Below are 16,339 nucleotides of genomic sequence, written 5' to 3' on the forward strand. Positions count from 1 at the left end.
ACTCAAATATGGGGAGTGAAACATCGTTGCTCTTGGCCGTCACCGATTTTTGTTTTCAATAATAAATGAGATAATAAGTAACAATTTAAAATAAATAGAAAATTGTCACTGGCAACCGAATTTGGCAACCGTAAAATGACAAACAGCTCAGGCGTCAGCCGCATTGTAGCCAACAATGGCAATTATAATAACATAAATACATTGAACGTAAAGCAACATCTGTTGCTTCGGGATATATGTGCCGTATACATACATACATAAATATATTAAGGTGTCTGTTATTTTCAAATTATAATTTTTTTTTCAAATTTTCAGTTTGCAATCTAAAAAGGACTAAACATAACCAATTCTTCCTTTTCAATTTACATATATTATATTTATTTCTACATGTAAAAAACATGGAATTTTTTAATATTTCGCAGTAAGCAACTAAATCTACAACTTTCAAAAGGAATGTTCTAATACAAAATTATTTGTTCTACTAAAATTGTTTGGATACTTTTTTTTTAAATCATTTCTTTAAAAGTTATGTGAAGTTAACTTCTAATGATCGGAACATTCATACAAGTGATTTGTACATTGTATTTTGCTCACACGACATTCTGTACATGGTGAATACGGTATATACTCGTAGTATTTGATGCCTGACTTTAACCGCAAATAACTTTTAAAGGTCTGACTTTATGAGAAAAATACATCACAACTTTTGTTGAGGATAAAATTTCATACTAAAATATTACTGTCTCAAAGTTCACGATTAATTGCTTTGGACTAAAGTTTATTATAAATTATCAAAAATTTATTATAAATTAAAAAAAAAGTAAAATGATTTAAATACTATTGAAATAGGATCCGTTTTTCTAAAGATAAAAACTTAAACTTTAGGTTCTGAACAAAAACATCACTGACAGTTAAAAAAATTAACTTCATACAAAGAAACAGCGTATATTTTCATTTCTGACCTTAATATTTATAAACGATATATAGCTAATTATTAGGATCTAACACATAATCAGTTTGATTTCTCTTATTGTTCTGTACAAAAACATCACTGACACTTGTTGATGACAAGTGAAGTCAAGTATACAATTTTAATGAGCATTCATACAAACATGAAAAACACAATGAAAGTATATTTTCATTTCTGATTAGTTATATGGACATTTATAAACGATATATAGCTAATTATTAGATCTTATTTACATCTGACATGGAAATGCAAATAATTTGTGCGTTTAAAGATCGTACACAAAAATCATTATAAGCGGTACAAATCAAGTATCCAATATAAACATTAAAAATGTCACATAAAATATTGGTCCATATTTAGGAACTTTGGGAGTGCGATTATAATAAATGTTATTTCGAAAGTCTTCATTATTACATCTCCAAATCGAATACAGCTGGTCAAAAGTACACAACGAACTTTATTCGCAGTAATCGTGTTTTCTTGTTGTCATTGTTATTGTTGTGCAAAAAAATGCTATGTTGTTGTAAACCTTGATTTATGCACTAGCGACTGAAGTCAATTTGATAAAGATGACGGTACATAAGACTGAAAACGGAGCAAGTTAGCTGAAGTTTAACGGTGGTCAAAAATATTTACACAAAACTTAAACTTTAGTTTCTTGTATTTATTATCGATAATTTTTTAATTTTGTTATTTAGCTTAACTTACTGCAATAAGGTGGTAAATTTATAGTTGGTTACATCGCCTTTCGTATCAATAACTGCCTGTAATCTGCTTGGCAGTTTGCTTATTGCTTCAGAATTTCGCTATGTCTATAACACTATTCCTGTTTCAACCACCAATCTGGTTAATCATTATAGCATAAAGAGTTAAGTATGTCTATAGGCAACTTTTACTGAATTTAAACATGCATCCACATGCACGTGTAATACGATATATAAGACTTCTTAATATGTTTATCAATATTCATTTTCCAATTTAGTTGTGTATCTGTCTTGATCCCCAAATATATTGGTGTGGGGGACAGAAAAATTGTACCACCACCGTATGAGGGATGTAGAAATTGAGGTACCATAGGTTGGTTTATTCAAGAACAACATCAATTCCGTCTTATCAGGGTTAACCTTAGTCCGTTGTTCGCGACCCATAGTTGTAAACTTCGTAAGGGTCCTTCCATAATCTCACTGATTGTGAAAGGAAAATACCTGATACCATTGAAACTACATCATCTGCATAAGATACTGCTTTAATTCCTCCTCAATTAAGTAGAAATAGTATATCGTTCAGTGCAACGAGGAAAGTTCTTGTGCTCATGTAAATTGTTGATGTCACTGAGCCGTGGGTTACTCAACTTTAGTGTTGAGTTGTTTAGTCGAAGAGACTGAAACCCATATCGTCGTCTTCCTTATATTTCGGAAGAAGAGAACAAAAACCAATGTTAGTCATCAAAACTCGCTAAATATTCATTTTTTTCAATCCCATCATGAAATTTCCTTGCAAATACCCCAAAAAAAATTCCCTGAAAATTTGAGCCCTTAATATTAACATTAAGGACTGGACCAAAGCATGCAAACATTTTCCATTGAAAATACAGGACAATCGTGACTTTTTATCTTTAAATTTCTATAGCTCAGGGGAATTTTATGGCATCGCTTTGACTTATTTGCTTGGGCTTGAACCAATTTTCGAAGCATTTCGGCCGCTCTTATTGTGGTATCTCCAAAACATTTGTACTGAATGCTTCAACCACCTCTACGAAAAACGTTGACCAATTAGTTTATCTTTCACGTACGGGAATAAAAAGAAATAATTCGGTGCAAAGTCAGGACAATAATATAATTTAATGTTGTGCGATGTTTATTGTTCTAGTGGTATGGTTGAAGATATGTCTTGTTGGTTCAAAAGAACAGGCAACCAAATGGAAGCGTTTCCACTATAATTTAATGTCCCAAATTTTGTTGGATTTCCTTGGCTCATCTTGAAAGACCCAACAGTCAAAACGCGTTAATCCACGTTTCACATTTCATAGGCGTGTTTCTAAACCGCTATTGTATTGTTTTTAACATTTCGTCCGACCAACCTAAACGAACATTTTTTAGGTGATCGACAAATTGTGTGCGCTCCAGCATGAACAAAGAATTTTTACAATCAAATCGTCATGCTGGTTCCACTAATGCCTATAGTCGTCCTAAGCTCATAATAGGTAACATGAGGATACTAATTTTATTCATAAGCATCGATTGAATCCATCTGCATATCTATGCCGACCTTTGTCAAAGACTCAATGATCATCCTTGTCTCTTTGTTATTAAAAGCTTCTTCCATGTCGTCATTGTGTATTGCTGGAGGTCTAATTACTTTTCTATTACATTTACTACGTGGTTTAGTGCAATTTCTGTTGATCAACCCTTTATGTACTTATAGAATTTAAATTTATTGAAAAATTCTGTTTAATATACATATGTATATGTTACGTTAGCCATTGTTTCTTAAAAGTGTCCCAAAATTACCCCAAGTTTTGTATTTGGCACCATTTATGTAGTAAAGTGTTGATAACAACTCAAACAGTCAAGTTTAGTAAAACTGGAGCATATGCCGATAGAACAACTTGTCTTCATTATTTAATAATATTTCAAAAAATAACTAAAGTTTGCCGGCCGCAGTTCGAAAATTTAATACAAAATATCGGAATGGTATTTCCACTTCGTCAACTGTGAATATCAATGGAAACGTCGATTCAAATCTTGCATATCCTGTATATTCACGATAGCTTCCCAAAATTAAACAAATTTCAATTTAGCAAAACGCAAACAGTGTTAAATATGGTAAAACTAATGATGCTCTCATACCACCAAGAGAACAATAACAAAAGTGTATCGAAGCAATTGCTACTCAGCTGTGACGACAGCTGTTGAACTTTCTCAAGTTTCTGCATGACTGCCCAGTAACCTACGAAAACGCGAAGGTGCCAGCCACCTAATACTCACCATGAGCAAGTATTTGCAAGGAGCACTCGTAAGTGAATGTAATAACTAAAGCGCAATTGTTGAAAACTGAAGGAAAAGGGGTGGAATATGTAGCTCTATAGCTATGTTATAGAGGGAATGAAATTCAAACTAACAGAGAAGATGTATGTGACAAAATTAAAACATCTTATTGATGAAAGGTTATCACCTTCTCAGCGCCTTACATTTTTATTTTGGAAGGCTGGTAGAACTGGCGCGATCTGAATCCCTACGGTAGTTCTAATTTAGCTTTGATTTTAAATAAATGGTATAGCTTGATGAGTTTGATGTTTACTGGGTTTCTTAAAGCTGGACTTTAGTGCAATACCGAACTTTTCTCAAGCCAATAAAAGATATATATAAAAAAAAGAAACAACTTATGATTGCCATACCGATAAGTTTCTTGCAACACTTTAGGACAGAAACACAGATCAGAGACCAAACAGCAGATAAGTATAATGTAAATCATACATAAGACGCCAATGTATGTACCATCAAATAACAATTCACTTTATGTAGCTGTTTCGAATATAATTAGCCACTGTGCCCTTATTTTCACAAACAAATGCTCAGGTTCACACAGGAAGTGCAAGGAAGTGCTCATTCATTTGTGTTATTATGGCGTTGAAGAATCTTAACAGCTGCCTCTTTGCGGGTAATTAGAAATGTCGCACGCTGGTATTGGCACTGCATCCTCCTGGGAATATTAACAATCATATTTTTTAGTTCTATGTGCTTTGGAATTATTTAAATAGGCTCATATTAATGTGAAAAAGAAATGACAGGCGGCAAGTTATTTACCATTGAAAATTTGAACCATCAAACGTAACTACGCAAAACTGAAAAAATTGCATATGAGAGATATCTTCATACTTTGCTCAAGATGGAACTATTGCATAACTTCTAGCAAATCTTAATTTTTTTTTGGTTTTTGGTTTTTTTAAAGGATGAACCCACAGTAATACTAAGTTCCATTTTTATCTCTATTTATTGAAGTTTTGCATATCTGGTCTGTCCACAATCAACACTACAAGAGTGTAAAGTTATTGTATGGCCTCTGTTCGGCAGTGTTTTGAGGCTAAGGTGTTTTTCAAAGATTCATTGATTCAAATAGGCCCTGAAGAAGGTGAAGGGTATGTGGCAGCTTAAGGGAATAGTGATTCCGAGCGGACCAACTCGTCTGACTTTTGACTTAGAAGGATACTAGATGATATTAACCGAGTTACCTACTGATAGTCTATTTATTGCCTACTTTCATTACCTAAATCAATGAGACTTGTTATTGGCAATACAAAGCCTTAATATCCGCTTGGGTAACCACTAGAAGGTTTTTGATCTTGCTGGTACCTTCTGTTATGCCTGCAATTGTAGGCATTTAGTTTGAAGCTACGTTTTGTATATGCATTTCTACAGCATACCCCTGTTACTATTTCACCTCTTAATCCGTAAACTAATCTGTAAATTTTGCCACTGGATCTGACGACCGCAGAGCCATTGATCCACTCTTTTTTACGCGGAGTGAAAACGTTGTGTTTGATTCCTCATTGATCTCCTTTTCTTGGTCGCATCCCGAATTCAGCTCGATTTTATTTGCAGGTAGAAGTCCCATAGTCTCGCAGTTTCTTTTGTTCTAAGGAATCCGCTTACCAAGTTTCATGAAAATATCTCAATATTTACTCACGTTTTAGCTTGCATGAATGGATGAACGAACAGACAGACAGTCACTAGGATTCCTTCTCTTCATTCTGATCATTTATACATATATATTTAACCTTATACCTATCACGTTTTAGGTGATACGTACAACCGTTAGGTGAACAAAACTATAATACCCTCTAGCAACAACTGCTAAATGATTTACTTCCAAAAAATATCTTCTCCAAAAAAAACCAGTTAAATATGTAATAATTAAAACAAAAGTGTGGCAAATCTTAAAAAATGTTGTCAGCACCATTTGCTAATCGCAATCAATAAAAGCACTACACTTGTTATGCGCTCTGTTTACTTTACTACCAATCCATACAAAATATAACTTTTTAGCCGCATTAAAATGAACAACGCTCGACACTGCCATTGTCGCGTAGTTGGGAAAACAACTCAGAAAATGCAAATCATTTGACAACATTTACATGGTAAAGTTCAGCGCAGCAAGAGCATGTAGCACATTAACGCAGCTTACTTAGGAGTTAGCGGTTTAAAAGGATGTCATGCGAATGATTATTTTATAAGAAGGTATTTGAAATGTGTAAAAATAATAGTCATGACATTCATTGGATTTGCGGTTAAATACGGGTATATAAATTGAATAACCTTAGTTTTAAAGTATTCAGTGGTACTATATTCTTGCCTGACCAGCTTTCGTTCTTCAAATAAAAAATTATAGTTACAGCATCGAAATATTATTTCGGGTAAAAGCCTATCCATTTGCCCCCTTTGCGATGACACCGCTTCTATCAAACACTTACTCACACTCTGTCCGATGCTTCACCCAACAGCCCACAACTCTGGCAACATTGATCTCATAAAACTACTAAGTGAACCTTCAGAAAAAAACGTGATGATTGTATATAGATTCTTAAAAACCAACGATTTGTTAAAATATATTTAAGCAACTTACATCTTTACTAACCCTTAGCAAATATAATTATTCACCTAGTTATAATTACAAGACGGCTGAAGGCCTCGTAGCCAGTGCTGCGTTTATGTATTTATATAATAAAACTCTTTTTGTTATATGAATTATTATAAATAAATAAATAAATAAATAAATATTTTCGCTGTACTCAATTGCGTACACATTACTTACTGCCGCCAATATATATAAATTTTTAGTCATCTCCACTTCCAACAATTTTTATGGGCTATATTGGCCCCTTTATCATGTCATGTACGTACTTCAAACACCAGAAGTGGTAGAAGCTTTCTTCGCCATATAAAATCATATTTCACAAAATTTTCCACTGCGCCTCTATGACAAACTAGTACGTATAAAGCCCAGTTAGCAGAGTGTAGCATGTCAACAACGGTTATGTCTGCCCATGGGTCCAATACAATAAATAAATGAAACATTATTGAAAGTGAACCACTTTACTAACCATCGATTTAGGTTTATTTATATACCTAACAATTTCTTTTTGGGACGTCTTCACCGTCTAAGCCGTTAGAAACTTTTTTATATACATAGCATGACAATTTGATAGTTTATTGCATCAATATTGTGACAGCTGTACGGCAATGTGAAAAAGTCACTAAACCAAGTGAGAGGATGCAATGAAGTAGAACCAAATTACTCGTCCACTCATATATAATATTTCAACAAAAAGTGCGAACACATTTAGCGCACATCTATTGTGTTGGCGCTAAATATAATCCACTTATAATTATAAGAGTTCACATTCCCCCACTGCAAAAGCTACGTAATGCTCTTACATACTAGTGCATTTTAAGTCATTGCAAAAAAATGCTCGAAAGTTAGAAAGTAAATTTCGCGGTTAGCGGCGTAACACATTTGTCTTTTTGTTCACTGAAAAATTTCACACTAAATTAAAAGTTGACAGCGGGTTGCAACGCCGGTCGATGGTGCTGTCTGACTGAGTTTATTCTTTTTTTGACAGTGTTTGGAGCAGTGTTGAGATCCGCCAAACTAATTAAGACAGTTCAAAATAAAGTAAAAAAAAAAAAGTAATAAAGAGGGAGTAGTTTGAATGATGATTGGAAATCCAGTGATTTTTTTTTACGAATTTCTAAATTTAGCACATGTGGCGTCACCAAATTTCGCACTTTTACTTTTTCCGTAACATAACGTTATATGATATGTGTGTGCGATAACCGATTTCGCTCATTTTCAGTCTACAATATTTTTGCTCAGCTTGATTTAGTTAGCTTCAGCAGCTTACGAGATTTATAAACAAACGTGAAACGCCTAATTTTCAATTACTTGTTGAAGAAAACACACATCCAATGTTATCTATTTGTGCCAAATTTGAATGCTGCTTTGAGTGGTAGAAAGTTTTTAAAAAAGTCTTTTCGATAACCATCGATTATATTAACTGGAAGATTAAGTGTTTGCTATTAACTCTTTTTTAAGTTGCCTTGCTATTGCAAATACTTTAACAAAATTACAAGTTTGTATCTTCATTTAGTAGTTAGTTGTGATGCTTTGTAACTTACTACGAACTCGTTCTCACTCAATTTTATCAAGATATCTTAAGTTTTACGCAAATAATCGCTTGCATGGAAATACAGACAGGCAGTCACTCAGATTTCAGCTTTTCTCGTCATGTCTCTGTAGCAACAGGTCGCAAGAGTATAAATATGCTCATGAAGAAGGCCATACTCAAGGTTAAGCTCCACAATGAGGTTGGAAGTTCCATTAAAAAGCGGGTGTGCCACTCTCAATGAAAAGTTTAATGTACATTTTATCCGTTAACTATTCAAGTTATACTCGTAATAGCCAAATTCGTTCAGGGTAGATCACAGCGACATTTGAAAATAATAACCAACAACGTACACAACTGTATCATAAAATGTATCACTTTATCGCCTTTAAAGAGGGAGTATACTATATACATAAATAACAGAAAATGTATCTAAAAATGGCATGCAGTATAAGCAAGTGATGCGAAACTTGTTGCAAAGTTTAAATACGCGAGAAAATCTACTTAACATAGTATTCACACCTTTTGCATACCTAAAGGTGCTTCCAAGCAAACAGCTTTACCAAGTTACCGGAACGTTTCGGCGTTTTAAAAGAAAATATGATGAGGAACAAAATTCTCGGGTGGAAATTAGATAAGGTCACTGGAAGTGAAGAAGCCGATAAAAATGAGGCATCTAATGGAGTATATACGGCTAATATTTTTACGAATATTTTATATAAAGCTCGCAACACTTTTGGTTATGCCACGGCGTTGAGAAACAACGATGTAGCTTCAGAAAAATTTGTGCGCAGAATTTCATATTTCACAAAACTTTATTTTCTACCACCAAACTGATGTAGATGCAAGTGATATCAAGTGCTTATTTTTGCAGAGTTACAGAGGCACTGACTGTTACAAAAGCATTTAGCAGAGGATATCCACCGCACTTAGGTAAAACACGCGCAAAAACGAATAAGTTTAAAAAGTTCACCATAGTTGAATTATAATATATTTGTAAGTGCGTATATACCTATAGGGTGATCCATTTCGGAGTTGCCAAATTGTGAAAAAAAAATCTCAGAAGCTTCAAATTTAATGGGGAATGTTCATTATCATTCGAAAGAACATTCTTTGGCGTTTTTTTTTTTGAAGATTATCTCTTTAAAATATTGGCCGTGGCTTCGTCTCAGATGGTCCATTCGTTGAGTCCAATTTCCAAAAAAAAATGTTCTAACCCCTAGTTTCCGAATATTTAGACCCCGGTACCTATAGTTGACTTTTGATCGAAAATATCGGTCAATGTGGAATGGAACGGAAGGTACAGATCATTTATATGCGTATAACCCTATATCTAACTCAATTTGGTTTAGGTGATACATTCAACCGTTAGGTGAACAAAACTATTATACTCTGAAGCAACATGTCGCAATAGTATGAAAAGGCGCTTATTCAAAGAAACTTCAAATGTAAAAGGCCATAAGATCGAAACGGTTTCATTATCTCAGTTGGTTCACAGTATCCACAATCGTCTGTATTATCGTTGTTTGTTTTGGATTAGGTGGAATTTTAGGTAGCCTCATTACTTGTTTAACCTTTTCAACACCTGACAGAACCATTCCTCATTGTATTTAAGCATTGCACCTTTCGAAAACTTACGATTTCTTTCATGCTTAAGTATTTAACTAAATTATTTTTGCTAAAACAATAAACAGATATCGTTGTGTGTTTTTCAATTAATTATATGGGAAAATTTATTGAATAGTTACTTGAAATATAATAAAATGGGATTGAAGAATTTGTGCGATCACCACTGCCTGGTAAGCAGATTGGCCAAGATTATCTCCATCTTTCTCTTAGTAGCAACATTCTGAATAACTCTTTGTGTCACAGAAGAATCGAAAGATTTCACTAAGTAACTGCAATTAAATGTAATATATTTGTATTTTCATAAATATACGTAAATGTATTTGTGAAAACTCTTACCATCCTACAACCAATTGCTTTACCACAAACCAACTGTGAGATAGTCTGGAGTGCAGCAAGAGCACCAGGCGAAGGCGGCGTCCACTTAGTAACCGCATTGCAAAAGGAACTGATAGCAGCATACGACGCTACAATGCGAAAGACAAAATGACACAATAAGCGAAGACCTGTATACTGGTGGAGTGAAGAAATAGCCACGCTGAGAAAGCTCTGTCACTCAGCCCGACGTCGCCTACAAGGCAATCAAAGTGGCGAAAACGAAAACCGTTTCAAAGAAGCTTTTAAAAACTATAGGAAGCTTCTAAAGTCAGCTATAAGCCATAGCAAGATTAACTGCTTTGAAAAGATCTGTAAAGAAGCGAATACACATCGATGGCATACCAAACAGAGCTCTAAAGGTAGCCATAATCTCAAAGCCCACTCTTTTCGCAAAAATTGACAACGCATGTTTAAAAGAAGGGATGTTCCCCGATCCCTGGAAAGTCCAGCGCCTGGTTTTAATCCCAAAACCAAAAAAAACACCAGATGAACCTTCTTCGTATCGACCTCTGTGTATGCTCGACACAATGGGCAAAGTGTACGAAAGCATAATAAGAAACCGCTTGGATATTGCAATCCAAGAGGCTGGCGGACTGTCAGAAAGACAATACGGCTTCAGAAAACAAAGGTCTACTATCGATGCACTGAAAGAAGTTGTCGACACTGCGAAAAAGTGGTACAAAAAAATATTGTGCGCTGATCACCTTGGATGTGAAGAATGCATTCAACTCTGCTAAATGGAAAAATATATTCGAAACCCCATATGGAATACGCGCCCCTCAGTACCTCATAAAAATCGTTATGAGTTATTTTAAAAATAGAAGGCTGATCTACGACACCACCGAAGGCATCAAGAGCTACCCGGAGTACCACAAGTATCTGTTTTAGGCCCTCTCTTATGGAATCTAGCTAATGATGGGGTGTTAAGAATTCCACAGCCTAAAAACGTTAAGCTAATCGCATACGCGGACGACCTTATAGTGGTAGCAGTAGGTAAACAACTTGAAAACCTGCAAAATAAATGTAATGAATGCATAAATGGTCTACGCCAATGGTTTTCGTCCAAAAGTTTGGAACTGGCTGAGCACAAATCAGAGGTACTGGTCGTAAGCACCAGGAAAATTGAGGAAAAAATAACTCTCACTATAGGAGAGTGTATGATTACTTCACAACCACAGTTGAAGTATTTAGGGGTAATATTGGACTCCAGACTGAAATTCAAGCAGCACTTGGCACACATAGCAAATAAAGCAAATAAGATTTATAACTACTTATAAAGAAGGATGGCAAATAGAGGTGTGTGCGCTTCAGCCGCCGACTTCTAATCGCAAAAGCTATGAGCTCAGTTACACTATATGCAGCTCCAGTATGGATACAGGCACTAAACATAACAGCGTATGCCAAACCAATAAATGCGGTGCATAGACTCACAGCAATAAGAGTAACAAGTGTTTTCCGAACTATTTCCAGCGAAGCATCTGAAGTACTAGTTGGTATGCCGCCCATAAACATCCAGGGTGACGACCTCGCGAGATTATAGGAGCTATCAGCGCCAATTACTGAAATCCAAAAGAGAGAAGAAAGAAAGAAGAGCATAACTATATGGAAGCAACGGTGGCAAACCTCAACTAAAGGACGGTGGACCCACAGACTTATACCTGATATCCATACGTGGATAAGTAGACAACATGGGGACCTGGATTTCCACCTGACCCAAATATTAAGCGGACATGGGTGCTTCAGAAGCTATCTATATAAATTCCAAAACGACGTCAGTTCGTATTGTCTGATGTGTACGGAGTCAATAGAAGACTTTGTGCACGTGTTCTTCCATTGTCCTCAGTTTCTAAACATAAAGGAAAAGTTAGAAACAGCACTAGGTGGTAGGTTTAACGGTGGAAAGTTTGACTGCACTTTTGTGTCAGTCCTCTGAGAAGTGGAAAGCTGTTCGCGAAGCGGCAACTTCCATCATGACAATATTAAGATAGATACAGCAGAATAGGCGTCAGTCCGTCTGTGCTACAAAGGAGACGTAAAATGTCTATACTACTACTACCATGAAGTAATACCTTATCTGGTGGGAGAGTCTTGAGTTGGGAGTAGGTTAGGTTTAGCGGATTAAAGTCACGCCCTCTGGCTTTCGATGCTTCCTCCTACTATAAAAAAAAACCAACTGTGACAAATTTAAACAATTTCGTCATGCAAACGATTCATCTCAACTTGTCCCATAACATACATTCTGCCGTTAATTTTTAGCATATCGAAATTCCTCTCTCTACCTACTTTATGTGGCATGGCGTGGCGTAATTTGACCCAAAATCTGACGTCTTGTCAATTAAGATATGTATTCTTATCCAAATATGCCTTTAGTTCTCTGTCCAATAACTCACTTTTCGAGATTTCACCATATTTAGTCATTATTATGCGCGCACGATCCTCGTGCAACGAGCACTTATGCGCTGTGCGAAACTCCATACGCGCCCAATCCGACTGGATGAAGTGTTGCGAGAGCACAATGATCGTCCGACACGACTGTTTCACCGATTCGATGATTTGTTCTGGTATATAAGCGCCAGCCAGCTAGTTGCGTTCGTGCGTGCATACACGAAATGGTAGTTCGCACTGTTCGAGTTGCGGCAATAATGTATGGTTGACGAAGTCTGCATCCTGGTGTGCATATGAAATAAACGCATCGAACGTTTCATGCTTATCCAGCTCACATTTGCGAATGCAAAATCTCAAAATGTTGAGGCTATATAACCAGACTTCCATTTTTAATTTACATATATTTATAGAAGAGTGCGATGACGCAAAGTAAAATAATAATGGTTAACCCTACACTAATCAGAGTTGCATTCAAGTACTGATAATATTCTACATTCACAGGAGTTGAACACAATTCTCTCACATTTGCTATTAGGAGTGTATCGTTCGATGCATCGGGTATGCGTGTCCGATGTGTACGTATGGTGCGGGAAATTCTAATAAAAATGTATGAACTGAATAAAGTAACAGTAGTCTTTAATACTGACCTTGCTGCAGAACCAGTGGTATGTATGGCTGAACCCAAGAGTGTGCCTTGTCACCTACAATTGATTATTAAATCAAATCATAATGAAGTCCGGGAAGCAGATATTATAAGTATACCAAATGACATAATTTATAAGCAGAGTCTACTGGAAACACTTACGCTTAGCGTACAAGGTCTAAGAAACCAAGATAAGTATTCGCTGCAAAACTTGACGCAAACATACTTTAAAAACTTCACTACGCTCAGACAGCTTGACTTAGTCGGTAATAATATGAAAATGTTGGACGCTATTATCTTTGCAGCGCTAACGCAATTGAATTGTCTGAATTTGAGCCGTAATAAAATCCGGGAATTGCCCGAAAGTTTGTTTGCATATCAGCGTCAACTTTTCATACTGGATCTGAGTCACAATTTATTGACACATTTACCGCCACACCTTTTTGATCACACTCCTTATCTATGGCAGTTGAAACTTGATGGCAATAAACTACACGACACCACAAATCTTATTGAAAATCTAAAACCGCTGCATTATCTTCATAGGTTAGACGTAAGCCAGAATCAACTGCAAACTATTTGGAGCACCGATACTTCTGTCGATAGAACGCCAAGGTTACTGGCAAATTTTCGATACAGCATGAGTTTGGCTTTAGCCGACGGTCTTAATTATATTAGCAAGTTGCAACCAGAAAATTGGAATGAAGGTGGCAAGATTAACTCAGTAGTAATAAATTTATGTGGCAATCGTTTGCGCGAATTCACTTTGGATTGGCTTACTTGCCCTTATGAAATAAACCTAGAGCACAATCTGATTGAAAACATTTTTGCTTTACAAAATTTCTGCAGTGCAACTGACAATTGTGTGCCCGAAATCAAAATGACTGGTAATCCGATCGTGTGCGATTGTAAATTAGCTTGGATTTACAATGTAAACTATCGTTCGCTGTTTAATGGTTTACAGTGCATTCAGACGTCAACCAAACTAGTAAAGGATCTCGCGCAGCTGGAACGTAAAGAACTGTGTGCTTGGGAACCAATAATATGCCCCGGCAAATGCAATTGTTACACACAGTTTGAATTCCTGCACATCAATTGCAAGGGTGCGGAACATATCGAACAGCTCTCACGCCCCGAGCAAGTTAGGCTCAAGAGTTCGGTACTCGATATTAGCAATAACAATTTCATTGTATTGCCATTAAACACCACCTTCGGCTATAGTAACGTTTCGCAACTCAACGTGTCGTCCAACAAAATCACGAGCATATATATCAGTCAACTTCCAACCAATTTGACGTTTTTAGATCTACGAAATAATCGCTTAAATTCTTTAAATTGTGAATTTTTACGTACATACCTCAATGAGAGCACAAAACTACAATTTCTCTATCTAAGCTAAAATCCTTGGATTTGCAACTGTACCACGCTGCAAACGCACATTGTCATTCATGTAGATATCGTGTGTAAAATTCTTGCAATCTGTCACTTTGAAATAACGTGTCTTAAGTAAAATTGACTGAAATTTGCGCTCGAGTAGAAAATTGATATTAGTTTCTGTGACTATGGTACACAATACAAACAGATTTCGTAAGACTGAAGAAAATTCGATGTAAATATAGTTGAGTCTTTCGACAATTTGACAACGAAAATCGCCATTGCCATAACAATCACAAGTAATCTCCTCATCGCTATAGCAATCGGGGGGGCCAAGTGGAGTCTGGGCCAACAGTAGTTTTGATTAATTTCATTTCGGTAGTGTGCGCCAACAGAAATTTGTTGTTAATGATCAGTTGATTTAGTATGTATGTAGGCGAGTATTATACACAAATTGCGTACTTTTAGTTTGTTCATATTTATTAATTTGCTGTTATTCTTTTTATATTTCCTCCACAATAAATCGGGCTTGCAGACCAAGTCACTTACACTTACTGAAATACTAAAATATAATATCGAATTGATACGCTTTAAGAAACTTAAATCGTGTTTTAATTCCTTATCAAGAAAAATATTTGCGAAAACCGCAAACTCTCTTAGCACACACCCGTGTGCGATAATTCGTTTCTTAAGGTTGGTCCGCAGCTCTCAAGTAATTGCTCAAGAAAAAAAAAATTCATTATTTCTCAAGTAATTTTGACAGCTGGTTACGCATTGTGAATGATCTACATTAGAAGAACAAGAGAAAATAAACAAAGAAAACAAGCTTTGTGCGTATTATTATTGTGTGTATGTGTATGTTAACATAAATATTTTCATTGAGATTTAAGGAATGTTGTTGATGATTGGTAAGTTTTATACAACATTTCAAACTGAAATATACTTCATAATAATGATTTCAACTAATTTAGGATGAATTTGACGATTACTTCGAATTTCCTTCAAGAAACAATTGTTGATTTGATGTTTCTTCGGAAAACCAGGCATGCCATATTCACATTTTACTGAAAAAAAAACATTAAAAATTAGTACTAGATTTCTTGAGAGCTGCGTACTAGCACAAGTAAATTTATCGCAGGAAAGTTTCTTGACCGTTTCTTAAGCGTTTTTTTATATGAAGTTTTTACGTTTCTTGAGAGCTGCGTACTAAGCTTTAAATAATTCAGGCCACTGAAAGTGGTAAGCGAAGTCATAGCGACGTAGTGTATCACAATAAATTTGGCTATTTGGGGTTAAAAACTTTTTAAAAAGTTGCGGTGAACGTGTTAAAGCTACATTAACCACCAGTCAAATCACTATAAATTAAGATAGAATTTTAATCAGACTGATTTTGATGTATTACAAATATTTGAGATATAAAACAAGAATGTTATAAGTTAGCTAGCAAACGTTGTTTTGCAATAAATGTTATTTTCAGAAAATATTTATTTTTAAAATCAAAAAATTCACCATAACTTAGCATTTAAGATATAAAACTTTAATTTTTCACCTGTGGGCAAAAAATTTTGAAAAAGTGGGTGTGGCCACGCCCTCTACTGATTTTAATATACATATCTCTTTAACCGTAAAGCTGCAATAACCAAATTTTCCCAATTTAAATACTATAAGAACTCCTACCGACAGTGTTAAAATTAATGAAATCGGATGATAACACCGCTCTCTCCCCATATAACAGTACTGATAAAAACTACTACAAGTGCAATAAATCTATGACTAAATACGCCAGAGACATTACATTTTA

At 35.4% G+C, this 16,339-nt stretch overlaps 1 protein-coding gene and 1 pseudogene across 1 annotated transcript; one reads left to right on the forward strand and one right to left on the reverse strand.

Moving 5' to 3' along the window:
* Positions 1-12,320: 12,320 nt before the first annotated feature.
* LOC126753717 (protein toll-like) lies at positions 12,321-13,293 on the reverse strand (annotated as a pseudogene).
* Positions 13,294-13,444: 151 nt separating this feature from the next.
* LOC126753718 (protein toll-like) lies at positions 13,445-14,563 on the forward strand. Its single transcript, XM_050465392.1, has one exon. The coding sequence runs from the start codon at positions 13,445-13,447 to the stop codon at positions 14,561-14,563; it is 1,119 nt and encodes a 372-aa protein (XP_050321349.1).
* Positions 14,564-16,339: the final 1,776 nt, after the last annotated feature.

This window comes from Bactrocera neohumeralis, chromosome 3, assembly GCF_024586455.1.
Source record: "Bactrocera neohumeralis isolate Rockhampton chromosome 3, APGP_CSIRO_Bneo_wtdbg2-racon-allhic-juicebox.fasta_v2, whole genome shotgun sequence".
Taxonomy (NCBI): domain Eukaryota; kingdom Metazoa; phylum Arthropoda; class Insecta; order Diptera; family Tephritidae; genus Bactrocera; species Bactrocera neohumeralis.

Bases quoted from the DNA above. Each gene is read 5' to 3' on its own strand.
- LOC126753718 (XM_050465392.1), top strand. From the start codon at position 13,445: ATGTTGGACGCTATTATCTTTGCAGCGCTAACGCAATTGAATTGTCTG.